Below are 26,200 nucleotides of genomic sequence, written 5' to 3' on the forward strand. Positions count from 1 at the left end.
GTTCGACCTGATAGCATAGGAGAGTTAAGGCTGCAGTGGACTTCACCTAACCGCCTCATTCTGCTGAGGGGTCCACACCCAAAGTCCCCCAGGTCCCCAGCTGTATTGCCTGTGACCTTTCTAAGAGCCACAGTGCTTTCTTTGGCTATTACAGTGCATCCTAAGGAGTGTCACCAGGAGAGGAATAAAGAACTTCAAAAGTAAGAACAAAACCAAAAACGCCAGCCTGGCCGCAGCACCAAGATGTGTGTCCTGGACATGCCAGCCACAGGCTGGGCCCGTGGGAGGCAGCTCTTACTCATGACAGAGTTCGTGGTCTGGAACAGGGTTCTCCTCTTGCCCAGCCTCATGGTTCCGCCCATCTGGCCAGGGTTGTGTTCTGGCATGTCTATGACCTGGAGACGTTCCAAAAACAAACATGTGCTACCAAACCCTGCTTCGGTTAGGAGACAGACCGCCCGCACTGAGCGCAGTGAGCCCGTGAGGGGGCCCAGCCTTTCCTCAGAAGCGACACTTGCAGAGGAAAAGGCCTCCCAGTGATCATTCTTAAGCCTTTGCTGGGTAAGTGTTGAATCCTCAGCCCGCCCTCCTGAGCCGCAGGACCAGACACAGCTGCCCCCTCCCCTGGCCGCTCCTGCCCCGACACTTGGGATCCTAAGTGCCTGCTCTCATAAAGACTAACGCAGCAGCGTGGGTACCAAACCAGACATGTGCACACACGTTTCCTCCACCAGACTGACAGCTGCTCAGAGGAAAGGGATGCTCATCTGGGGTTGGCTGTGAACCACGAGAGTTTGGTGAACATCTGTGGGACGCGGAGGCCGAGGCCCCTCAGCTGTGACAGCCCAGCCCACTGCCCGCTCCCCCGAGCACCTTCTGACCTGGGAGGCCTTCTCTGTGCTCCCCTACCTCCCCAGGGTCCCACGCTTCAAAACCTCTGCTCTTTTCTTCCTGAGGTCTGACTATTAGCAAAGTTCAATTTCAGGTCAATAAATACATACTCATGCTGTTCAAGTGCCCTGAGGTCAAGAGTCTTGTCCACCTTGTTTATCACAACATCCTCAGTATCAAGAACAGGCCTGTCACGCTTGGGCTGGGGATTCAAAGATGAATAAAGGCATTGTCTGTCCCCAGCTGAGCCACATTCCTCTGATGGGAGACATAACACGAGGAATGCCAGCCTCCTAGGGCTCCAGCCACCTAGGGCTCAGGCCTACGTCACATTTAATCAGTACTAAATTCCAGCAGTTCTTTAAAAAAACACCCATCTCCGAGGGTTGCTGGGGATTAAGTGAATTAATATATACAAAGCAGTGAGCACAGTGCCTGGTATATAATAAGTGCCTGCCTAAGTGTTTCATGTCAGTATTGTTCTAAAGCGCTCCTGGGAGGTAGGAGGGCAGGGGTGGAGAATTACTTTAATCAGGCTGCGGTGGCACCTGTCTTAAAAACTTTCTGTGGCAGACTGGGAAGAGTAGTGAGAGACTACACGATGAAAAATAAAAGTTCTCCCTACCTGGGACGTCTGAAAGCGCGGGACCTCAGGGTGCTTTGGAATGAACCCAGTGGTCTCATTTCCCACCTCCAGCCCTCAATCACGTTCATCAACGCCCCTTCCACACCCTTCCAGATGCTCCAGACACTGGACTCACCACAGGATGATTGGTGTTAGGGTCAAACTCCGTAGAATTGGCATCTGAGAAACCAAAATACCTTTGTTATAAAAATAGTTACAACAAAACTGATTTCTTAAAAGTTTCATTCCTAAGCTCTAAATCACAATTTCCCTCCTCAGTTTAAAGTTATTCAGTGATTAGAACCAAAACCAGGGATGACATTTTTAAGATATAAGATACTCAACACACAAACACAGGTGAATTTTTTCCCATTACACCTGTAGCTCTCTGGGAAGTCAAGCTGCACAAAGTGGGGAAATCGGAAAGTCAAAACCGACGGCACAACCTCCAAATCCTTATTCAGACACTGCATCCTTTTGACGGCTTGTATTGTCTCAATTTTTTCACTTCTCGTCTCAGACTGTATCTCTCCTCAATGGGCAAGTACCGTTTCTTCATTTCTTTCATCCTCAGCATCTTATACACTGCACTACCCAACTGCCCCACTCAAGAGCTAAATCAAAAATTAACCTTTCTATCCTTTACTGAATTTACCGACTAACCATAAGGGAAACCACTGAAGACTAAATGGGGAAGAACCAAGTCCCTGGCACTGCGCGTCTGCTTGCTCTTTCTGTGCGACACGCGAGACATCGTTCCCCTCTGGGGCCTACACGAGGGCCAGGCCTCAGATGCGAGTCAGCTCATCACCAGGTCACTCATCCACCTGGGGACCCCAGTGGGTGCAGCAGCAGGAGATCATGGCTGTGAAGGGGTCCAGGGTGCCCGAGGGGCACCTCTAGGGTGGCGGGTGGTAGGACAGTGCCTGCCAGGAGCTCAGAAGCCAGCACCAGGGAGCATGATGCCTACAGAACTGAGCCACCGTCCCCTTGGGGTTACTGTGAAAAACGTGACGTGAACCCAGCCCTAACGGTCAGCTGGGCACAGGGAATCATACTGGTAAAGTTGGGCGGTCTTTCTATTCCTCGGGTTCTCGGGCTGCTCCGCTGAGTTTTCTTAGAGCTCATAAGGGTCCCGTAGCAGGCCCTTCCCTTGGCGGCCCCGATGGGGCCACTGCACCCCAGGGCTCACGCCGTGTATGGCCCGCTGCCCCACTGGCTGGGCTCGGCCGTGGGACACGAGCAGGCTCAGAAAAGCCGGCAGAGCAAGCCTGTCATTTCGGGAGCCAGGCAGTCGCCACGCTGTGAGGAAGCTCAGCTGAATTAGTGAACGATGAGACCGAACCCCTGTCCCCGCTGGACAGGACGAGCTCAGACACACCACATGGAGCAGAAAACCACACAGCCAGTCCACGCAACCCACAGAGTGCTGAGAAACAGGAAACCACTGAGTTCTCAGTCTGGACGCAGTAATATAGTCCGTGAGGCATGGCGCCAATATTAGTGAGTATTCCCCGAGTGCCAGGCACTGTGCTGGGACTATTTATAGGCATTATTTCATTCAACTCCTACAACCATGTGACACAGGTACCACTATGACCCCCATCTTACAGAAGAAACAGAGATCCAGAAAGACTAAGTAAGTAACTTGCCTAAAATCACCCATCCTGAGTGATACAGTCAAAATCTGAGCCCAGGTCTGACCAGCTCCAGCACCCAAGTTCATAATAACCACACAGCCTCACACCAGCCAGAGTTAGTTTCCTTGCCGGACACCAGCTCAGGGACGGTGGCCGTGATGACAGGAGTGCGGGCATCGCCAGAGCAGCAGCTGCAGGGGCGGAGCCAGGCGACTTGCTCAGCTGTGTTCCCTCCTCCGGTGGTTGGCGGTTCCCTTGGAGGACAGCGCTTTCCCTCAGTAAATTCAGCAGCTCCCCTAGCTGCATCTTCGAGGTACTGAGAAAGCAGGCCTGGCCTCCATGGCTCCCCCTCACCCAACAGCTGCCAGAAACACTGAAGTGAGAAGTTAACAAATTTTTAAGTAGACACTTACTTACCTTGCCATCCCAGCACATTTCTTGAAAATTCAACCACTGCCAACTGCATTCCTAAGCACACGCCTTGCAGGTGGAGGGGAAAAACACATGAAACTCCATTGAAAAGTCAGTTCCCACATTTCCAACCCGCCTACGTGGACTTGGTGTCCTGATTGTTCCCAGAATTCCAATTACAAACTCTCGTAATTCCCTGCTATAAACATGCAGCCCCCTGCTATGTTTTATCTGTACCAGATTTCAAAAACGGGGTCTAAGAGTATATGATGATTCCAGGTTTTAGAAGTCATGCGATTTTAGAAATAAATAATATTCTCTTCAGTACTTTAAAATTCAAGTCTTCTTACCCTCTCTCATTAAGTTCCCAGTTACGATTGGTCGTGTTGGAAATGACTAAAATTTACAGCACCAGGAAGCATCCAAAATCATTCTGCCCAATTAGACAGCTGGTGTTCCAAATAAGCATATAAAACGCAGTCTCACATGTCCTGCCAAACAGCTGGGTCCAGTAAATGGACAAGATTTCCTAATTGCTATTTCATTCTCTCAAAATTCCGTGACAGCCACGTGGAGCTCAAGCTTAAATTTTTCCTTTTAAAGACCAGTTGGAATTTCTCAAAAAACAGAACCAAAAAGGCTTATACTTGAGTTGCTATCTGGAAGGATGGCATCTATGTTTGGTTTCGATGATCTCCGTTTTATTTACGGGCTCCCACGGGGCACCTTTTCTTGTCTTTCCTACTCCTTACCCAAAAAAGGCTTCTTCTGTTTCCGAGCCCAGGAGATCGCTTGGATTTTTCCTTCAGTCCCTCGGACACCAAATCCTCCTGGAACCAGCACGCCACTGTGCAAGAGAGCATACCACAAGCACCCCTTTCCAGTCCAGCTCGCAATAACCCTCCAAGGAGTCACTTCCAAGCCACTGGTGCCATGAAGTCACTCCACACACTTGGCTGCTGGGGCTAGGACTGTGATTTCAACACTGCCAATGAGCTGTGCAGAAACACTGTGGACTTAGAAAATGCACACAAAACCATCCACTTTTCTTACTAACATCAGAAAATGCTTATAACCAGTTAAGAAAAAAAAAAAAAGACGTTGTACATAATTGTAATACCACCTCTGCACAGTATCTGTCCCAGGTAGAGATTCTTTCCTTAAGTTTGCCATTTTTTTTACCTGTTGGCTTGAAGTGCTCCCCTGAGTAGGAAGGGGGCCTTTGCTGGCCACACTGACCATGGCTGTATGGCTCCGTAAGATTCAGCTGTTCTAGTGAACTAGATATTCAGGCTTGACTTTTTACTATTGTAGACAAGAGCTGCCCAAAACGAACTATTTATGAGACTCGACTGACGGGTACTCAGCAAATGTTCTGGGTGAAACACCTTTAAATAATAAGCCTTATCCACAGATGCATTCAGTAAACATTATCAATAACATTAGAACTCGCTTTCTTCACATTTAATGAAACTGATGAGCCATGTTTTTGTGAGGCTTCAGTCATCCGGTATGTACGTAGTCCTTTCAGCAATTAAAAGACATTGAAACAAGCCGATTTCCTACCACCAGCACAAGAAAGCACAGCACTTGGTTCATTAAGACAAACCCCAAACCCCTGGAAAGCAAAGGTAGCGAGTTCTGCTTACTGAGCGCTGCACAGCTTCTGCCAGGCCTCGTGGTAGCGCACGGGCTCCTCCTGCAAGGTGCTCGGCTCCAAGTCCGTGGAATCTATGTACTGGGAGCGGCCAGAGCGGAGAGAAAAGCAGCAGCCTCGTGACTCCTGAGCGCTCACCATTTCTAAACAGTATTACCAACGCTCCATCTTTCTCAATTTTAAACTAAAGTTTAAAAACAACCCTAATGTATTTACACTTACTAATCTTTTTAAAATAAACTTTAAGAGCTTTCTTATATTTTAAAATATGAGTTTCCTTCCCGAATCATTTAATTCCCAACTCTGGCTGTCCATCCGCTCTACACTCAGTCCACTAGCACAGACCCTGAAGTCCTCTCTGTTCAAGATGTCTCCCCCAGTCCATCTTCCCCCTAGGTCACTTCTCACTTTTCTCAACTGTGTTGAAGTATAATTTACACACAATGAAACACAAGCATTTTAAGTGTGCACTTCATGAGTTTTGTCCCACATGCACACAAAGGTATGACCACCATTTCGATCAAGATCCAGAAAGTTCCTGTCACACCCCCCCCCCCAGTTCCCTCTGCCCCCTGCAAACACCGTCCTCCCTGCTTCCTGCCTCAGACAATCTGGGCTCTGCTTTCATCACCGCAGGCTGTAGCTCCTCTAGAACTTCAGACAAATGGAACCATGCAGCGTGCAGCCTTCTGTGCCTGCCGCCTTCAGCTCCCTGCAATGTCTCTGAGATCCACCCGTGTTGTTGTGTATCACCACGGAGTTTATTCCTTTTTACTGCTGGGTACTTTTCTACTGTAGGAATACACCACACGACATGTTTATCCACCGACTCGTCCTAGACTTCCGGGCTGTCCCCAGATTTTGGCTGTTATGACTAACTGGTCCATTTGTATAAAAATAGATTCTTTTGGTGGACATGTTTTCATTTCTCTCGACTAAATATCTGGGAGTGGGATTTCTGGGTCACACGCAGTAGGCGTGTGTTTACCTTCATATGAAACCGCCAGACTGTTTCCTCAAGCAGCTGCACCAGTTTACACTCCCACACCCTCACTGACAGGCTCAGCCACTCAGGTGGGTGGGTGTTGGTATCTCACTGAGACTCAATTTGCATTTATCTCCCTGACAACTGAAGGCGTTGAGCATCTTTTCGTGTATATCATGTGCATCTCCTATGAAGTGTCTGTTCAAATCTTCTGCCCACTTTTTTATTAGGTTGTTCGTTTTTTTCCTGCTCCTTCCTATTGCCCTGCGGTGATTTCCCTGAACCCCAGGGCAAAATCCAGGAGTGGCCCAGTTGAGGGGATTCATGACCTGGCCCTCGCCAGCCTGTCTCCAGATACCCTCCAATTCACACTTTTCCATCCACTGAGTTCCCAACCATTCCACACCTCCAAGTCCTTGGATATGCGCTCCCTGCTGTCGGGAATGCCCTTTCCTGCTACCTTATCCATCTTCCCAACCTGCCCACGGGCCCCTCCTCACACGTCTTCCAGGGCAGGTTTGCCCCCTCTTCTGCCTGCTCCCTCCACACCTGAGAGACCTCACTGACTCGGATTCCCCTCTCGGCCACCACCATCTAACACATGATCGGCACAGGCTACCTCCAAGGAGATAAAATAAACGAATGATTGAAAGAACTAGCAAAAAAGTAAGTCAGGGCAGGGTAACGAGATCCCACAATTCTTAAAACACATATAACAGCTCATCCTCTCGGCACCTGTTCACCAGCATAAAGCAAGCCACGTTTTCATGCCGAGAAGCCCCTGGAAAGTAGGAGGCCAACTCCAGTGCCAACAGCGAGGGCAGCTGCTCGGGGCCATCAGCTCTGCCCCCTCCCCCCCGAGTCAACACCCCTCAGCACTGAGCTCCAGCTTCACTTCTAATTTCCATCTCTTCCTGATAGGCTCCATCTGGGAGCTACCTTGCTGGAAAAAAGGTATAAAGGGACAAGTGGAAGAGCTGACACATATGGTACTTACTCCCTGCCAGGTACAGTTCTAAGCACTTTATATGAACTCATTCAATTCTTATCATAAGAGCCCTGTGACAACCCTTTTTTTTTTTTTTTTTTTTGCGGTACGCACACCTCTCACTGTTGTGGCCTCTCCTGTTGCGGAGCACAGGCTCCGGACGCGCAGGCTCAGCGGCCTTGGCTCACTGGCCCAGCCACTCCGCAGCATGTGGGATCTTCCCGGACCGGGGCACGAACCCACGTCCCCTGCATCGGCAGGCAGACTCCCAACCACTGTGCCACCAGGGAAGCCCAACAACCCTTTTTAAAGATGGGAAAACTGAGGCCCAAAGAGGGCTAAGCAGCTTGCCCAGCATCACACAGCCTCGGAGGCCTGGCCGCCTGGCACTGGAGCCCCTGCCCTGAACCTCGACACTCCACTGCCTCCAGCCTGACACGCCAGCAGCTCAGCTTCTGCCTGGCACATCCAGAGCAGAGCACAGTGACTACCGTTCACCGGGCGCTGCCCGTGTTCCCGGCCTCGGCTGGGTGACTGGACACTTGTTCCTGAGAAACCTCCCAGCTCCACGGGGGGGGACACTGGCACAGGTGCCAGCAACTGTGCAGCACGCTTAGCCACCAGGACTCCCCATTCCCAGGGTCACCTGACGTTCAGATCCAAGGATTCACTCTCTGGGATTCTACTCTGACTACATCTTCTCTTATTTCCTGAAAATGCTCGGCTGTCCTCTCCCAGCCAGGAGCCAACCACAAATCCTTTTGACTCCTAAAAAAGAAATTCTAAGCTCCAATAACACAAAGCAGGTGTGCACGCAGCACCTGAGAGTAGAGACGGCCTCCCTGTACGTGTGCGACACCTCCTCACCTTGATTTCCAATTTGTGGTTTATGGCCAGTGCAGAATGCTCCAGAGCTTTAATGACGGAGGCGTACGAGTCTGAGAACTTGGTGTATTTGCCCACGAGGGCAATAGAACAGGTCTCCAGCAGGCGATCATATCTGTCACACAAAAGTCAAGAAACACCAAATCACTCAGAATGTACATACCCCCGTGAGGTCAAAATCACCTTTTAAAGGGAAGAAAAACATGTCTGGGAAAAATATGATAGGAGCAACTACTGTCTGTGCTCTATGTACTGCACAGTAAAGAGGAAGCAATTTTCAGATCAACGTGGCAGGCTTTGTAAAGAAAGTAGGATTTTGGAACCTGTTACAAAGAGATAGCTTCAAAATCCGTTCCAAATTTGGTTTTCTTTTTTTTTTTTTAAGTTAAAAAATTAACAAACACAGACAATTCACAAGAGTTAATGTGATGAAGGGAACAGTCAAATTATGGGGCATCCACACGAGAGTCCGTACTCATTAAAATTTTTCATTATAAAGTATAATTAGTAACACAAAAATAAAACTGTGCCATTTTTGTGGCTGCATAATGATATACAAGCAAATGGACACAGACTGAAAGGGAAAATGTCAAAATGAAAATAAGTATCGCTGAACAACAGCACGCGTGCTCCCTCTACAAATGCTCATTAGTGCCATCCAGCTGACTCGGCAGCTACGACACCACACGCCCAGTGCTCCGAGGCGCTGTGTGAAGATCTGTGAGGTGCTGTGCAAGAGCGAGGAGGCAAGCAGAGTGGGGACAGCTCTCAATCTGATGAGCTTTGACAGCAGCAGGAAGAAAAGACCGGACCCCCTTGTCGATCCTTTTGTAGTATGGGGTGAGCAGCATGTTCCCAAACACAGCTCAGATATTTGGGAGCAGCCAGGAGTGCTCCAGCCACATCCCGCCATCCACGTGGGCCTCGGATACCAGTGCCAACCCACCGCAAGGAGGCCTGTTTGCGTGGGAGACAAGGGTGATAGCTGTGTGATCGGAACTCCCTGAGACCCGGGACCCGGGCCAGCTCTACTGGGACTTCCTCACCCATGATGCAGCTACATGAGGGCTAAGATCCTTTCTTTACACCCCTTACCATGAAGGCCTTTTCTAGCGTGAGTTGATAGCACAAGTAAGAAAGAGCTGAATTCCCTGAGCTCCTACGAAAAAAAAAGAAATAAGGCTCGAACTCCCAGCCCCTTATTATGAAGCAAACCTGTCAGCCATCTCTTTCCACTTCATCAGCATTTTCCGTGGCTGCCTCTCAATAGGAAGGTCAAGTCTCCGGAGAAAATAATCTACAACCCCCTGCTCTTCTAACAACAAGGGGACTCGGTAGATGGACGAGACATCGTGGACACAGATCACCTGTTTAAAAATGAGCAAAGGTTAGTTCATTAAAACAAACAAAAACTAACTGGGCTGACGGACTCCTACCAGCTCTTAGGACCTTGGGAAAATAACTGTTTTAAATTTGAAAACAAAGAAAACGACAACTTTCTAAAAAATATAAATTACCAAACTGACTCAAGAAGAATAGAATACATAGTGGCTAATCTCCTATGAACATGGATGCAAAAATCCTTAAAAAAAAAAACCTTCATAAACCAAACCACAAATTAGTTAAAAAAAAAATTCATGTCCAAGTAGGAACTGTCCCAAGAACAATGGTTCTCAAAATTGGCTGTCACTGGTATCACCTGGGAGAGCTTCTAAAAATTCAAAAGCCCATGCTGCACCCCACACCACTTACATTTAACAGTGGAATTCACTACATGAATAGATTAAAGTGGGAGGGAAAATCACCTCAGTGGAAGCAGATTTAATAAAAATTCAAAACCAATTCATAATAACAACTCCTGGTAAATTAGAAGTGTTAGAGAAAATGTGAAAATATAAAAACCCCACAGCAAACATCATTTGGTTTGATATTTAATATTAATGCTTAATATTTAAAGTCTGAAACAGGCAAAACTGGTCACTAATCACTACTTCTATTCAACAGTGTACTAGAGATATTAGCTATTACAATTAGATAAGAAAAAAATGTACATGAATTGGAAAATAAGAAAAAATTGCCACTAATTGCATATAATATAACTGCTCACCCGTAAAAACCACGGGAATTTACAGGCAAACAATCAGAACTAACGGGGCTTCCCTGGTGGCACAGTGGTTAAGAATCTGCCTGCCAATGGAGGGGACACGGGTTTGAGCCCTGGTTCAGGAAGATCCCACATGCCGCAGAGCAACTAAGCCCGTGCGCTACAACTACTGAGCCTGCGCTCTAGAGCCCGTGAGCCACAACTATTGAAGCCCGCGAGCCTAGAGCCCATGCTCCGCAACAAGAGAAGTCACCGCAGTGAGAAGCCCGCTCGACGCAACTGGAGAAAGCTTGCGCACAGCAACGAAGACCCAACACAGCCAAAAAAATTAAAAGTAAAAAAAAAATTTTTTTAATCCGAACTAACAATTTTAGTAAGGTTGCTAAGCTTGAGATCAATGGGCAGAAGTCAGCAGGGTTTCCTATACATGGGTCTTATTTAATCAGGAAATATAATTTTTAAAAATACACCATTCACATAGTAACAAAAATTATGAATACCTATAAATAAATTTAAAACACAATTCACAAAGATAAATAAGCCTAAAAACCACCTTTAAAAAGAAAATTGTAGAATATTATTGAAAGTTCTTTCAACACATGGAGCTGGAAGAGATAGATATCTATACATGCAAAAACATGAATTGCAAATTTTACTGAAAAGTTACTATCCATAAAAATTAACTCACAATGAATCCTAGACCTATGTGTTAAGCCCTAAAATTATCAAACTTCAGAAGAAAATCTTCATGACCTTGGTTAAGTAGAGTTCTTAGATATGATACCATAAGCACAACCTATAAAGAAAAAAATGAATAAATTGGGAGTTCATCAAAATGTAAAAGCTTTTATGCTCCCAAAGACACCATTAAGAAAATGAAAAGACATACACCTGAAATTAGCACATTATAAATCAACTATACTTCAATTAAAAAAAAAAGGCAAATAAAACCAAAAGAAAATGAAAAGACAAACCACAAGCTGGGAGAAAAAAATGTGCAAATCATATATCTGATAAAAGACTTGCACTGAGAATATATAAAGAACTCCTATCACTCAATGAGATAAGCAACCCAATTAAAAACAGGCAAAAGATGTGAAGTTCCAATTTAAATATAGAAACAACTGTCACATTTTTTAATAGTAACTAATTTTAATGATAACCTATCCTATTATAGAATTGAATTACCTTCACTTGCTGGGACAGAAATATCTAAAATAACTGAAGTGCATGAAAAAAGGCTCTTCATAACAATGAAAGTATTCTGATGTTCCATGTGCTTAGTACGAAGCAGAATCCCTTTGATGGGCTCCTGGCTCAGGCATCCTGTCCAGGAACACTGATCTCAGGTGTCAGGCTACCCTCACACCCTGAAGCTTGAGCCATCGTGGAGATGGAGAGGACAGCTGCTTCTAATAGTCAAAGGCTTTCCTCTTGCTCTATTCACTTTAATGCCAGGGCAATGACTTTAATTGTTTTATATTCTCTCCCATACTCCTAGAAGCCTTGTGAATGGATTTCTCTTATTTTAGATCTCTTTTTTTTTTTTTTTTTTTTTGCGGTACGCCGGCCTCTCATTGTTGTGGCCTCTCCCATTGCAGAGCACAGGCTCCGGACGCGCAGCCCCAGCGGCCATGGCTCACAGGCCTAGCCGCTCCGCGGCATGTGGGATCTTCCCGTACCGGGGCACGAACCCGTGTCCCCTGCATCGGCAGGCGGACTCTCAACCACTGCGCCACCAGGGAAGCCCGGATTTCTCTTATTTTAACCCTGCTCCCTCATCCACTCCTCTCTAGGCCAGGTGGGCTCCCCGCTTAGTCTCCTGATCCTCAAATAACCTAGCAGTAGAACAAACCATCCATAACCTAATCATACGTTCCTTGACCTCAACTTCCCTTCTACTCTCCTTCAGCCAAACCTGATCAAAGCCACAATCCCAACTTACCACCACTGGAATTTCCATTACACGCACCACACTTAGAAATATCACAGGTTCCAAAATGTTGAATTTCCTGTACCATAGGTAACCTCCATTAGCACAAGTAACAAAAAAGACTATATGTTTAGGGCCTACAACACCTTAGACAGCAGGCAACAGGAATATAAAGTTGAATAAAGTGATCCTTGCCCTCAAGCAGCTCAGTCTATGAGGAGAGACAAACACGGACGAACACACAGACACACAGGAACACTTACACACTAAGGGGCAGTATGACAGGCTTACCACCAGGACCTGTGAGACACACAGGTCACTCAGAGAAGATTAACCCTGAGGTTTGAGGAGGTTTGGAAGGTAAAGCTACTCAGACAGTACTGTGTCCTAGCTGGGCTCCAAAGGATGAAAATGAATAGGAGATTGCCAGGCCTATTACAGGGAGAGGGGAACACCCACTCTGCACGGCTGGAGCAAACAGTACAAGGAGCGGGGACAGACAGGAGAGGTAAAAGATGTTCGAGGAACCACAGAAAATAAGGTGATGGAGAATCACAGGGCCGGTGGGGGTCAGTTCTTCTACAGAACAGTCTACAGACTCAAATTATGAAATAACAACAAGGCTCATGAAACTGGCTAAGAGACATTAGGATAATTAGCAGCAAAAAATAAGTTATGTGAAGATGGGATTTCTACTTACTTGTTCAGGTTCAACATGGCAGAACATTGATATTTTCTCTTTCACTGACGTGTCGAGAGGATTTGAGCACCTGCACACAACCTAGACATTTGGATGGACACAAGGGGTTACAAAATTGGGTTTTTTCTCCTGACTGAAATTAAAGTAGACACCACATTGTCAAGCTGGATGGAAATGTTAACTCCTAGCACAATGCACATAAACTGCAAAAATGTTACTTGTTTTCAGAACTGAAATTCCTAAATCCCAAGTTGGAGAAACATGAGAGAGCGGCAGGACAGACAGATTAATGAGCCAACTGGAGTTTTCCTCAACCCATGTTCTTGGGTAGGAGGGACAGGAGCATGAATGATTGGCTGGGAGGAGAAGACAGGACCTCACACACACCAGGTAAGAAAATCTTTGCAAACCACAACCCAGTTCACTCAGCACTAACCCTACTTCTCCACCATCGGCTCGGCTAACTAAATGGGGGCCAAGAAAAGGTTTTGGCTGCCATGGAGGCGTGATCTTAATTAGACAGATAAGATCACTCTGAAACGAGGTAACCAGGAAATCTTACCAGATCTGGGGAAAGCCCAAGCCCTCTGAGTTCCCGAACACTGTTCTGGGTGGGTTTAGTCTTCTGTTCCCCTGTTGAACTTGGCTATTTTACAGAAGGAAAAAAAAGTTAACTTCTCTATGAAAAGGCATTTTCAGCTGTGACTTTTACCCGAACCTCTTTTTATAATAGATAATTTGACCATTTACCTAGTTTAGTTTATTTTTGTCAAAGTTACACACGCATATATTTGAGAGTCAAGTAGTTCTGAACGGTTTGTCCTAAAAGCAGTAGTAGTAGCCCTGTCTACCCTTTCCCCTTTCCAAACCCTGGAGATAGCCACTCTTTCACTCTTTTTTATTTGAAGTACAGCTGATATACAATGTTATGTTAGTTTCAGGTGTACAGCAGTGTGATATATATATATATATCTATCTTTTTCAGATTCTTTTCCATTATAGGTTATTATAAGATACTGAACGCAGTGCCCTGTGCTACACCGTAGGTCCTTCACTTTCCCACTCCTGGATGATCCTCCTAGTATGCTTTCCTGCTACTTCTTTGACATTTAGTTTGAGGCATTTTCTACTGACTTCCTGTTGGGTAAGGAATCCCCTCTTTTCATCCCCCTGCCCCCGTTACACGCCCTGCCCTGCGCATGCAACCCCTATTTCATGATCCCTCTTCAGTGTTTACATACTTTTGAGTATTTACATACTGTGTACCATGAAAACCACGTGCCATAACTTTTCCTTTCTGGCCCAATTATTTGTTTTCCTTGGTTGGTTTTTTGGTTTTGTTGATATGCTGAGTTTTCTATGTACTAAATTTTCTTTATTCTCCTCTCACACTTAAAGATACATTTGTTGGGTACAGAATTCTAAGTTAGAAGTCATTTTCCCTAAGAATTTTTAAGGAAACAACTCCACTATCTTTTAGCTTTCGGGACTGCTGTTGAAGTCTAATGCCATAATGACTCTTGGTTTTTTTCTTTAGAGTTCTTTTTAGAATTTCTGCCCCATTATTCCAAAATTTCACAACAATGTGCCTTGGTGGGGGTCATTTTTCATTTAATAGGCTGAGCGTTCAGTGGGCCCTTCCAATCTAGAAACTTCTATCTGGAAATTTCCTTGAATTATTTAGATCAGGAATCCGAAAACTTTTTCTATAAAGGGCCAGACAATAAATATTTTAGGTTTTGTGGGCCACAGTCTCTGTCACAACTACCCAACTGATTTTTTTTAAATTAATTTTTATTGGAGTATAGTTGATTTATAATGTTGTTAGTTTCTGCTGTACAGCAAAGTGAAACAGTTATACATATATACATATATATCCACTCTTTCTTAGATTCTTTTCCCATATAGGTCATTAGAGTACTGAGTAGAGTTCCCTGTGCTATACAGTAGGTTCTTATTAATGTTTTAATACAAATGGGCATAGCTGTTTTATTTTCAAAACCAGAGGGTGGGCTGATTTGGCCTGTCTGTTGACCTCTGGTTCACATCACACTTCCCTCTCCATTTCTATTATTTTTTTGAAAATCCCATTATTTGGATCAGAACTCCTAGACCAGCCTCTAATTCTCTTGCCTTTTCTCTCTTATTTTCTCTCTCTTGACCTTTCTTCTCTACTTCCTGGGTATTTCCTTAAACTTCTTTTTCATTCCTGCTATCCAATTTTTAATTCCCAGGAATTCTTATCTATCCTCTGAATGTTCTCTTCTTAAGGTACAGATGCAGTTTACCTCCTCTTAATTCTGAGGATACTACTGATATGTTGCTTTGTTTTCTTTTTCTAAGGTTTCCTTTTCCTACTCCCTGCAGAGCCTCAATTTCCTCTGTTTTTTCTGTTGTTCTGGTCTCTTGCACGCTAAATGCTTTCTCCAAATGTCTGGTGATCACTGGCTGCCGGCTCACTCTAAAAGCTAACCGGAAGTTCTCTGAGTGGGTGACCTTGTCCACCAGGGTCCTCACTGCGGGAATCTGGCTGGTCTGTTTCCACTGAGGAGCCTCTGAGGGCAGTGTGTTTTCTCCTGGGTTAGTTGCATACCCCAAGAAGAATCTTACAATGTCCTACGTAGACGGTCCCTGCCTGGCTGTGATGATTCTGCAAATCAAGTAGCAGAAATCACACTGTCCCTAGTGCCTGCTCATCCAGAGAAAGCCTACATTCTCTGCCAAGATGGGAGAGGGACTGATGCCCAATTGTGCATAACAGGGAAGGGGATGCCAGGGTCTAAGTGCTTCTGAAACGGCAGTTATAACGAGTCCTACCCCCAGCCCCAGAGGTGCCCAGTGCTGCCCATTCCTGAGTCTTTGGGGTTCTGCAGGGCAAGCAGGGTTGCTTCCCTGCTTTCTCTGCTGCAGGCTTAGACTCCAGCTCTCCCAGGTCTGCTCAGTCCATTTCTACATGGCCATCTGCTTTCTGCCTTCCTAATTTTTGTCACTACTGACTCCATTCAGAGTATTTTATCTTTGTGAATTTTTGCCTTAAAAAGAAATTCCCTCTACTCCAGTTGTAGTGGAGTTTCATCGTAGTAAAGACAAATGGACACATGCAACCCACTGTCTTTAACTGTAATTTCCCTGATTAATTTTCCAAATGTTTTCCATTTGATCTTTTCAAAAAGTATGATTATAATAATTTAAAATTCACAAAGAAGTGTTTTATTCCCTGCTTCCTGCACCTCAAATATTTGAAACAGATAAGGAATGAAAACCATCCTCTCCTCCCTCCTCTCCATCCCCCAAAGTAAAGCTCTGAATGCCTTACCTGAGGAACTAGACTGACATGAATGTTACAGAAGTTCTCTCTTTTGACCTTGAACTGGAATTGACGGAAGGCCTCAATAAAGGGCATGCTTTCTATATCTCCTACTGTCCCACCAAGCTAGAAGAACAAAGTTAATTTAGAGGTTAAGCACTAAACCTTCCTTTTGTGGTTCAGGTGTCCAACAACCATACTCTGTCATCTCAATTCAATGATCAGTAACAGTGTAATGCAGACTCCCTGGGCCTATAAAATGTCATTTAACATACTGACACTGGACGTTTTTCTTTGTGCTAAAAGATTACTTTTTATGATAGGTTCAACATTCCCCAAGGTTATCATGGATCTTTCCACATCATTTCAAGAAAACGGTCAGGTGAAAGACGCACTAGGAATTTTATTTGTATGAAGAGTCACAAAGCAAAGAAATCAAAATCTTATCTACTTAGCCATAAATAACTTCTAAATTAAAAAGCAGTTATAAACCAACTGCTGGAACTTTTGAGTCTCCTGTTTTCACAGGAACACGGAGATCCAACAGCTAGGATCAGCAAAGCAGGAGTACAGAAACTAAAACCAAAACAGGCTCATTCAGAGGGATGAACATTCCTGCCAGAGGAAAGCTGAAGGTCGGGTCACCTGACTTTCTCAAGAGACAGACGAGAATGCGTCATGCCACTCTTAGGAACTGCGTGAACGAAGTATTGCTTTCGATGGTGCAGCCACTCCACGTGATGGTGACTGTGCCCTTACCTGCCACGCTGCCCTTAGGAGGGTCAAGGGGTTCACAGGCAACTGACTAAGGAGGAGAAAATGTACATCTGGTCACATGCGCAGGTACCACGGAGTTCCAAACAGACTCAACAAACCTCAATAACACACACTTGAGGCTCCAGGCCATCTTCATCCACGGGTATTAACGCCTGTCTCATTACCCACTCCTGGATTGCATCTGTGATGTGCGGGACGACTGAGGAAGAGAAAGGACATACGTGACCTACACGTCCCATCCCGTCCCATCCCGTCCCATCCGCATCAATTGAGGCAGACACACCCTTTGTGACAACAAACTGCAGAGTAGCAGTGGGCCGTAACAGTATTTTCGAGACCCCTCTCCAATGCCCTTAACAAATCACACTACCCCCGGCCTCCCTTCCACATTTCCTGGTTGTGACTAGAAGCCCCACAGGAGAGTAGGGACTCGAGGGGTGACCTGAGCCACCCCAGAGCAGTGGCCTCAAAGCAGAATCTACCCTGGCCACTCCTACTGCTTACAGCTGGGGGCGGGGGGGGGGGAGCATATCACACCCTTTTTCAAGGACAAGAGAGCACCAGGACCCTGTTCCATCACATTTCCAGTTTACCCAAGGGTAATCTACTGCAGAGACAGGGAAGTGCAGCAGTGGTCGGGAGCACAGCATCTGGGCCAGAACGCCTGGATTCAAGTCTCAGTTCCACCACTCGTCAGGTGTGGGTCTTTGGGCAAATTACCTAACTATTCATAAGTTCGATCTCCCTATCCGTTAACTGGAGGTAAGAGCTTCTACTTCCTGAAGTCATGGAAATGTAGCGACAGAGCACTGGTGAGATGCTGAGCAGAGCCCCTGCGTGACGGTGCTCATGAACCCCAGCCATGGCTCCGCTCTTTTGAAACCACAGTCGTGGGGCTCAGAAGGCCAGCTCCTAAGGGGCAGAGATTGCTGTTTAACTTGCTATGTAGAACCGGCAGTGCCTCAAGCACAGGATATTACCTATTCCACACACAGCAGCCAGAGTGGTCTTTTAAAATGCAACTCAGAGTTCACCACTCCCAGGCTTAAACTCCCGAATGGCCTCCCACGGCTCTGAGTAAAATGCAACCTCTATGCTGTGGCCCTTCAGGGGGCCCCGTGGAACCTGGCTGCAGCCCACCTCTCCCACCTGCCCCTTGGTCTCAGTGCAGGAAGTCTCCCTCCTGGTCCCTGACCAGCCCCCTTGCAGCCGGGGCCCTGGGTCCGCACCGAGCACCCCTTCTGCTCTTCCCAGGGCTGGCCTCCCAGCTCAAACGCCCTCTCTTGGAGGCTTTCCCTGACCACCTGTCCAGACTGCCTTCCACACCACTCTCTCTCTCTCTGTCTCCTCACTCTATTTAGTTCCTTCGCAGCTCCTATCAGACAACTCACTTCACCAGTTTGGTTTTTTCTCTCCCAGAAGGTAACCTCCATGAGGACAACAGCCTCACTGGGCTTGTTCATCATGCACTCCCAGTATCAGCAAGGGTCTGACCACACTGGGCACTCAAGAAATCGCTGATGAGTGAATAAATGAATTAATACACTAGAGGCCTAGAACAGCAAACTGTATGATCAAGATCACTGCAACTCCTAATTGATCCCGTTCTGTGTTGAGAACTCAAGAGAAATACTCGACTGACTGAGCTCCTTTAATTCTCCCAGCAACCCGGATAGGTAGGTACTGTTATTATCCCCATTTCACAGAAAAGGAAATTAGACCTCAAAGAGGGGAAGTAATCTGCCCATGTTCACAAAGCTGGTTAAGTGGCAGAGCTAAGACCTACACATGACCCCCTAGCCCAGAATCTGGCCAGGGTGGCCCCAGGGGAGAGACAGCTGTCAGCGTGACCCTCAGCCTTCAGTCCAGTAAAGTCCAAAGTCAAAAGCAGATTTATTCTCATAACTCAGATGAGAGCCACTCTTCAGCAAGCCCCCAAATCTGGACTTATGCCATCATACTAGACCTGTGGCCTTCCAACACCCACTTCTGAAAAGCAGCGCTAGCCTCAAATGATCGCTGTGCAAAACCTCCACCCAGCAGACAGACAGACGCTGCACTGGTGAAAGCTCAGGAGGACCCAGAGACCTGCTTCTCAGACTCCCTCTAACCCATGACCAGCCCAAAGGCCAATGGACACAATGGGAGTCCATTTCCTTCTCCCTGTCTATACACAGAACGTCCCAGATACACAACATACACCGTCTGGCTGACTGCCCTCACCTAGCTGCTGTCATCACTTCACACTCATCACTGTGGAAAAACAACAGAAACTAAAACCAAAAAAGCCTCATTCAGAGGGATGAACATTCCTGCCAGAGGAAAGCTGAAGGTCAGGTCACCTGACTTTCTCGAGAGACAGACGAAAATGCGTCATGCCGCTCTTATCAGTACAATTCATACTAAGCAAAATGTATAAATGCTGAAAAAGGAAAACTGCACGAACGAAGTATTGCTTTCGATGGTGCAGCCACTCCACATGATGGTGACTGTGCCCTTACCTGCCACGCTGCCCTTAGGAGGGTCAAGGGTTTCACAGGCAACTGGCTTATCAGTTGCTGGTGGGTGACTAAGGAGGAGAAAATGTACACCTGGTCACATGCGCAGGTACCACGGAGTTCCAAACAGACTCAACAAACCTCAACAACACACACTTGAGGCTCCAGGCCATCTTCATCAACGGGTATTAACGCCTGTCTCATTACCCAAATCATGAAGCTGGACTGTCAGCTTCAATGCCATTCACAGAGAGGCGGGAGCCTACTCAAGTTACTTTTTGAGTAAACAGCCATGCAACTCTGAATTTTCAACTGAAGACATGGTTCAGTAACAATACCTTGATACTTTCATGATGAAATTGCATAAAAGGCACATTTTTATCCACAAAAGAAATTAAACTGGCTAAGACTTTTAAACCTTGAAGGCAAATCCAGTATTACCTTGGACAGTTTTCCCCAAGTAATCTCCTTTGCGTTCCTTGTTAATGACGTACTGATAGATCTTTCCAGTAGTCAGATTATTGTCCTTGGTGAGGCGGATGTCAAGGAAACGTTCATAGTTACCCAGGTCAAGGTCTACTTCCCCACCATCATCCAGCACAAAAACCTCACCTGCAGTGAACAGTGATAATGGTTAGGGTGCATGAAAGATACAAATACCATGGCACAACTTGAGTTCCCAAATATAAACACCTGAAAAGAACAAAGTCTGCATTAACTTGACAGGAAGCAGGGAAATTTATTTCCAGAAAAGTAAATATGACAAGAAAGAAAAATCGCCAACCATTCTGCAAAAGGTTAAGTCCATACTTCCAGTTTATCGCCAAACTCAGTCTGAATTAGAAGATTCTGTCATGAAACAGCATGGAATGAACAGAAGGAAACTACAGCCAAGCAAGACACAGGGAACTTTACATGGTATGGCATCTGCCACCTAAAGAAAAAGAACTTTTGTCTCAAGTCTCCTACCTGAGCAGAGAAAGGTTTGAATGTGATAGTAGGATTTGATCCAAAAACTTAAACAAGGTATATATGTTACAGTCGTGTTGATTATAAAAATCGGCTTTTGGGCCACACTTTAGTCCAAAACAAAGGTGTGAAATTGCTCAAGTTTCCTCCTATTCCTTTGTTTAACAATCATTCCTCGAAATGTCATTCTAGAAATTCTGCCCCAAACGGGGCCTTCCTACCATCACAATGGGAGACAAGCCCCAAAATAGGAAAGTAAAAATGGTCTTGTTTTTCCCTCATCCTCTGCTCTCAGGAACGCCGAAATATTGCTCCAATTTTTTCCATCCTTCCTGACACTGTTTATTACATAAAGATTTTTGCTCTGATGACACTCATAGATTTTTACTTCACATTAGAAAGTAGGAGTATGAAAACAATTTAAAAACTTGAGGGACTTCCCTGGTGGCGCAGTGGTTAAGAATCCGCCTGCCAAGGCAGGGGATGCGGGTTCGAGCCCTGGTCCAGGAAGATCCCACATGCCGCGGAGCAACTAAGCCCGTGCGCCACAACTGCTGAGCCTGAGCTCTACAGCCCACGAACCATAGCTACTGAGCCCACGTGCCACAACTACTGAAGCCCGCGCACCTAGAGCCTGTGCTCTGCAACAAGGGAAGCCACCACGAGAAGCCCGCGCACCGCAACGAAGAGTAGCCCCTGCTCACTGCAACTAGAGGAAGCCTGTGCACAGCAACGAGGACCCAACACAGCCAAAAATAAAGAAACAAACAAACAAACAAATAAATAAATACTTGAGAAGTATTTTTTAACATGTCTCAATAGTACATCTACCCCCAATTTTAAGAAATTACTCTTAGGCGATTCAGACAGTTACTCATCACACAGTTGGTAGTAATCAGCAATAACAAAGAAGTATAGTGCCGTTTTCCTACCCTACCTTAACGGTTTCTCCTTTTCACTCAAGCATCGAAGGATGCTTGCTTTTACTATCCAAACTCTGTTAGCAAAATAGAATCTCAAGCATACAGATCATCGAAATCCAACATCTATCCGTTGCCTGAATTCCTACAAGTGGTCCTTTGGCCTCTGTCTGAACACCTCTAGCAAAGGGAACTCACAAAATCTTCACCCCACTTTTGGAGAGCACTTACTATTATAAAGATCTTACACTGGCCAAAATCCATGGCCTTACAACTTCTATCCACCCATCCTATTCCTAAAGATTGGGGCCACAAAGTATAAACATAATCCCTCTTCTCAAATATCTGAAGAAAGTTACTGTGTCACCAGATATCTTTCTTCCAGAGAAGAGACAAACTTTCATTCAGCTACCTAAAATATCATTCCTATTACAGAAACCACTGAACTCTATTCACTCCATTGCCTATTAAGATTTCTGCTTCTTCTCTGTCCAACTGAGAAAAGCATCACTCTGCTATGCTAAGGACCCCTCTCAGAAGGCAGGAAGTGGAGGTCATGGAATGCAAAATACACACAATTTCCAGGGGCTGACATTTTCTCTCACATATTACATGATTATTTTTAAACAAGAAAAAAGAAATGCATTTTGCTTACCATGCTCATAAGGAGAGAATGTTCCTGCATCAATGTTAATATACGGGTCAATTTTAATGGAGGTTACATGTAAACCACACGACTTGAGTATTGTGCCCACACTGCTGGCGATGATTCCTTTTCCAATTCCTGATATGACACCACCAGTAACTAGAATGTACTTCATTTTACTTGTTGACCTGGGAAAAAGAAAAAACATACCTCAACAAATCAAACTGATCTGGGTTCAAATCCTGGCCCTGCCACTTACCAGCCATGAAGCCTCTAGGAGCCTCGGTTTCCCTATCTGTCACATGACTTTGGAAGGTTGTTATATGGGATCCTAACAAATGTTTCTTGGATCATTCAATGGCTTTAGTCAAGTATGACTTGAAAAACAACTGCTAATTAAATAATGCAGCTTTTGTTTAAAACTTTGACAGCTAACAACCTCGAGAGCCAACATAATTAAAAAAAAAAGCCAGCTCTGTTGATAGAACATTATGCCCCCAATGCTGGCTGGCACTGCCGCCAGACACTGGGTTGTCAGGCAGGTGCTTCATTATTTTCCCTACATGGAGAAAAAAATTTCAATCTTGGATGAGCACTCCAATTCCCCATGAAAGAGATAATGTCTTTGGCTAAACTAAAATTTATCGCCAAGAAAACACAGCTCCTCTAGGTTATAGAAGACCGCATAAAAGAACTTCAACATTTGAAAGGAGTAGCAGTTAAAACTAAAGGTCTTTTAATTAAAGGTAGCTCTCTTCTGAAATGTAATAACCTGCTCCTTGCCAGCAATCTCTCCCAGGTATGCCATGAAGAGAGACTATATATATTGGAGGAAACGGACATCCGACAATAAACCAGTCTGAGCACATAATGGGCAGAGGACTCAAAGAGAGGGGAGATTAGATTAAATCCTAAGAGCTGGACAGTTGTGGCAGGGAATGGAAGAAACAGACTTCATGAGAGATAAAAGAGATGGATGGACGCAAGAACAGCAGGGGCAAGAGGTGAGCAGACAGACAGCGACAGGCTCGCCAGGGAGAATTGATCACTGGCCCCGGTTTTGGAGGCTCAGAAATAGCATTTGGTCAGTACACCCGAATGTGATGAAAATGAGAAACACAATCACAAGGAGAAGAGAATGCTTGCTTTGGCATATGGTCTGGGACATTTTCCTCCTCTGGGAACACTTCTTGTGAAGCCAAATTATAATAAAAATAAGCTAAGAAGGGAACAAGGAAACTGGGCAGTTCTGCTTGAAGCATTCCACCTCCCTGCTCCGCTCTGCTCCTGCCCAAGGCAGGAATAAACATACTTGGCAAAGAGATGAGAACGCTCAGAATGTCTTCCCCCCTCAGACAGCAAGGAAAAGACCCAACCATGTCCTGCTCTTTCTATTCTGTTGCAGCACTCCCAAAAGCATGCTCCTCGGTTTCGTCAAAATGCACGTGGGATACCCAAAAAGGGCTCTATGGACAGATAAATCAGAGAAATGCTGGTTAAACAGTCAACTGGTTTCTTTAATGCAAGACCTCTGGCAGCCTTTAATAAGCTAATGTGCACTGTGATCTCCCAAAAGGGATATACAGTCAGCAGTTTCCCTAAACTTGTTTGACCCCAAGTCCCTAATATTTGGGGGAAACACTGCTCTGTCACTTCACAGCTGAACAGTGCCTTACTGACATGTGAACATCAGACCTGGCTACATTTTAGAGACATCCTAACCAGGCATATCCCTGAGACTATACCCTGGACTCACTGACTAAATTTTGGATGTTCCAGAAATTCCTCAGCCATCCTGCGTGGGTTATAGAGTGGGTTACTTCTATAGAAGACTCATCTCATCCATTTGCATTTGATTGGCCCCAATTTTACTCTAAGAAGACAACACCTCTCTTTAGGGGAGATGCCTGCAGTCCCCCACAGTGCCCTGCAATAAATATTCTAATGTACTCAAGAGGCCAGGCAGGAGAGGCTGATGGGATCCAGTCACCCCCATGTATGGACTACCCTGTAGGTAAGCGCTACTGTGCTAGACACTTCGGGGACTACAAAAATTACTCAGATTTGGGCCCACAGCTCAAGCTGCAGTCCATTTAGAGAGACAGAACATTTACAAATAAATGAGTAATCCAGTGATGGCAGGAAGCAGAGGGATGATGTGTGACAGGTATAAATGGAAAAGGAGAGCAGAAAGCTTTCAGTAGCAAGACCAGGGTAAGGACCATGGCCCATCAGAGAAAGGTGAGAGGAGTGAAGGGAGGAGAGGAACCAGATGGCTGCTGCTGTGTTGACCTGAGACTTGCAACGGCCTTTAAGGGAAAGGGAACAGCGTGGACAGGAAGGTACAGCTATCTACAGAACACAGAGGGAGGGCCAAGGAAAGACACTGGGGGTGAGGGGGAGATGGTGGGAAATAAATAGGAAATTTAGGCAAGGGTCCACATCATGGGGCAACTTGAGTGCTCAATCTGAACTTTAGTCTGAAGGTGATGAGAGACATGGGAAGGTTTTCAAGCACAAAAGTAACAGAAATCAAGATGCATCAAAGGAATTCATCAAAGATGACACAACAACAAAGATGCTGTTATTAAATGCCGAGATCCAGTTCCAGCTCCACCACTTGTGTACTGGGACCTGTCAAGTCACAGAAGCCGCCTGAAGCCCAAGTCCTCACATCCGTTAAACGGGGTTGAGAATCTCCGCATCGCCTGTGTCACAGGACTGCTGAGGATTCAAAATTATAATGAGTGTGGACGTAAGTGCGCCACGCACACGTAGTGAACTTCTTTAAAATGCAGCATCTTCGTTCTGGGCGGCCGGTAAGTAAGGAGGCCAGCTGTGGGGCCGAAACCGACCTTTCCCCGGCACCTGGAGGCCGTCCGGCTCCGCGAGCTCCCAGGACCCCTCCGCCCGCCGAAGTCCGGGCGCGCCGGAGGGGGCCGCAGCCAGGCCGCCGAGCCCATCCCCCACCGCGGCGGGCGTGGCTCGGACCTTGATCCCCCTCTAACGAAGCTAAGGCCGTGCCTTAAGGCCGGAGGGCGAGGGCCGCGGCAGTCCGAATGGAGCGGCGACCGCCGAGCCGCTTGGGGCTGGCTGGGCAGAGGGGGCTCCCGAGCCTCTACGGCCCTCTCCGTCCCACGAGCCACCCTGGCACCCTGGTCAGGCGAGACAGGCCGCGCTGAAATGGGCGCTGCCGGGACCCGCAGCCCGGCACCCGCGGCCTTCCCCCGCCGCCCCACGCCCCCCGCGCCCGGTCTCCCCGGCGGCGCCCGGCCACGCGGCCCCGTGCGCGGGAGCCGGCTCCTCGCCGGCCTGGCCGCCCGCCCCACTCCCTTTAGGCACGCAGCCCATTGGGCAGGCCGGCGGGCCACCTCACCCCTGATTGGTGGGAGCTGTGTCTGTCACCGGCGGTGGGGCTGTCCCGCGCCGGGCTCTGCTTCTGCCTCCGACTCCTGCACGGGAGAACAGCTCCCGCGGGATCCCTGGAGTCAGCCTACCTGAGGCCGGCTTTAAATCCTGCCGTCGGCTTAAGAGCTGAGAGGGCGACGCTTACGCTGAGCCCCCGGCAGCCAGTGCACCAGCCCGACCGCATGCGCCGGGCAGTCTTTCACGGAGGCGGGCTCTAGGCGGTGCGCACGCAGAGGCGGGGGGCGGGGTGGGGGCGCGGGCCCGCCCCAGGGCGGGACCTGGGTGCGCCGGACTCAGGGTCCGGAGTGCGCCGGCGCGAGGCCGGCGCGCTTTGCTAGTAGTGCTGCCTGCTTCTCCGGATCAATTTCCCAGCGCTGCTGTCGCCCGGCAGACGCAAGAGGTACGAGACGGGGCAGGTCATGGCGTCTTTGCCTTGTAGCCTTTGTCACAGCCAGTGGTTCAGGCTTCCTCTTTTGAGGGGGAGGAGACCATGTTTTGACTCACACCTGGCAAATCCATCGCCTGGCTCCAGCCCCCCACCCCCCACCCCGCAAAGGCCTTCTAGGAGAGGCGAGATCCATCACACCGTGTCCCTGAACCGTCCGACCTTGTGGGCAAGGTGGTGCGACCCCAACCCATCTCTCTCTCTCACGCGGCGCCCTCTGAACCAAGGGATGCCGACAGTGTCACTCTCCGCCTCTATTACAGGGAAGGCCAAGACGGCGGCTGGGCGCTGGCTCCTTCCTCATCTGATGGGAGTAAGAATGAGAGAAGCAGAAAGAAAAGCCGGTGTGAAAGCCTCAGTCGCCCAGCCGAGTTGGAGGCCAGTGTCGCTGCATTGGAGAGAGCCAAAGGA

The 26,200-nt window shown here is 47.0% G+C and overlaps 1 protein-coding gene across 5 annotated transcripts in view; it reads right to left on the reverse strand.

The window, feature by feature from the left end:
- CTPS1 (CTP synthase 1) overlaps nucleotides 1-25,561 on the reverse strand; it is a 30,367-nt gene extending 4,806 nt beyond the window's left edge. For 2 of the 5 annotated variants that reach the window (XR_009565659.1, XM_030867639.2), the window contains exons 1-14: nucleotides 25,434-25,555; nucleotides 21,946-22,124; nucleotides 19,843-20,013; nucleotides 17,002-17,102; nucleotides 16,136-16,252; nucleotides 13,382-13,465; nucleotides 12,820-12,900; nucleotides 9,298-9,449; nucleotides 8,065-8,197; nucleotides 5,217-5,305; nucleotides 4,320-4,414; nucleotides 3,574-3,636; nucleotides 1,653-1,696; nucleotides 299-395 (exon numbers count right to left, since the gene is read on the reverse strand). Coding sequence is in view for 1 of the 5 variants with exons in the window: in XM_030867639.2 (XP_030723499.1) it covers nucleotides 299-395; nucleotides 1,653-1,696; nucleotides 3,574-3,636; nucleotides 4,320-4,414; nucleotides 5,217-5,305; nucleotides 8,065-8,197; nucleotides 9,298-9,449; nucleotides 12,820-12,900; nucleotides 13,382-13,465; nucleotides 16,136-16,252; nucleotides 17,002-17,102; nucleotides 19,843-20,013; nucleotides 21,946-22,124; nucleotides 25,434-25,528 (1,501 nt within the window). In the remaining 4 variants the exon portion in view is untranslated. Of the gene's footprint in view, nucleotides 1-298; nucleotides 396-1,652; nucleotides 1,697-3,573; nucleotides 3,637-4,319; nucleotides 4,415-5,216; nucleotides 5,306-8,064; nucleotides 8,198-9,297; nucleotides 9,450-12,819; nucleotides 12,901-13,381; nucleotides 13,466-16,135; nucleotides 16,253-17,001; nucleotides 17,103-19,842; nucleotides 20,014-21,945; nucleotides 22,125-24,708; nucleotides 24,734-24,791; nucleotides 25,150-25,312 lie in introns of those variants that run through there. The other 3 variants (XR_009565662.1, XR_009565663.1, XR_009565661.2) reach the window with 3 other exon arrangements.
- Between the last annotated feature and the right edge of the window lie 639 nt (nucleotides 25,562-26,200).

Source organism: Globicephala melas, chromosome 1, assembly GCF_963455315.2.
Source record: "Globicephala melas chromosome 1, mGloMel1.2, whole genome shotgun sequence".
NCBI lineage: Eukaryota > Metazoa > Chordata > Mammalia > Artiodactyla > Delphinidae > Globicephala > Globicephala melas.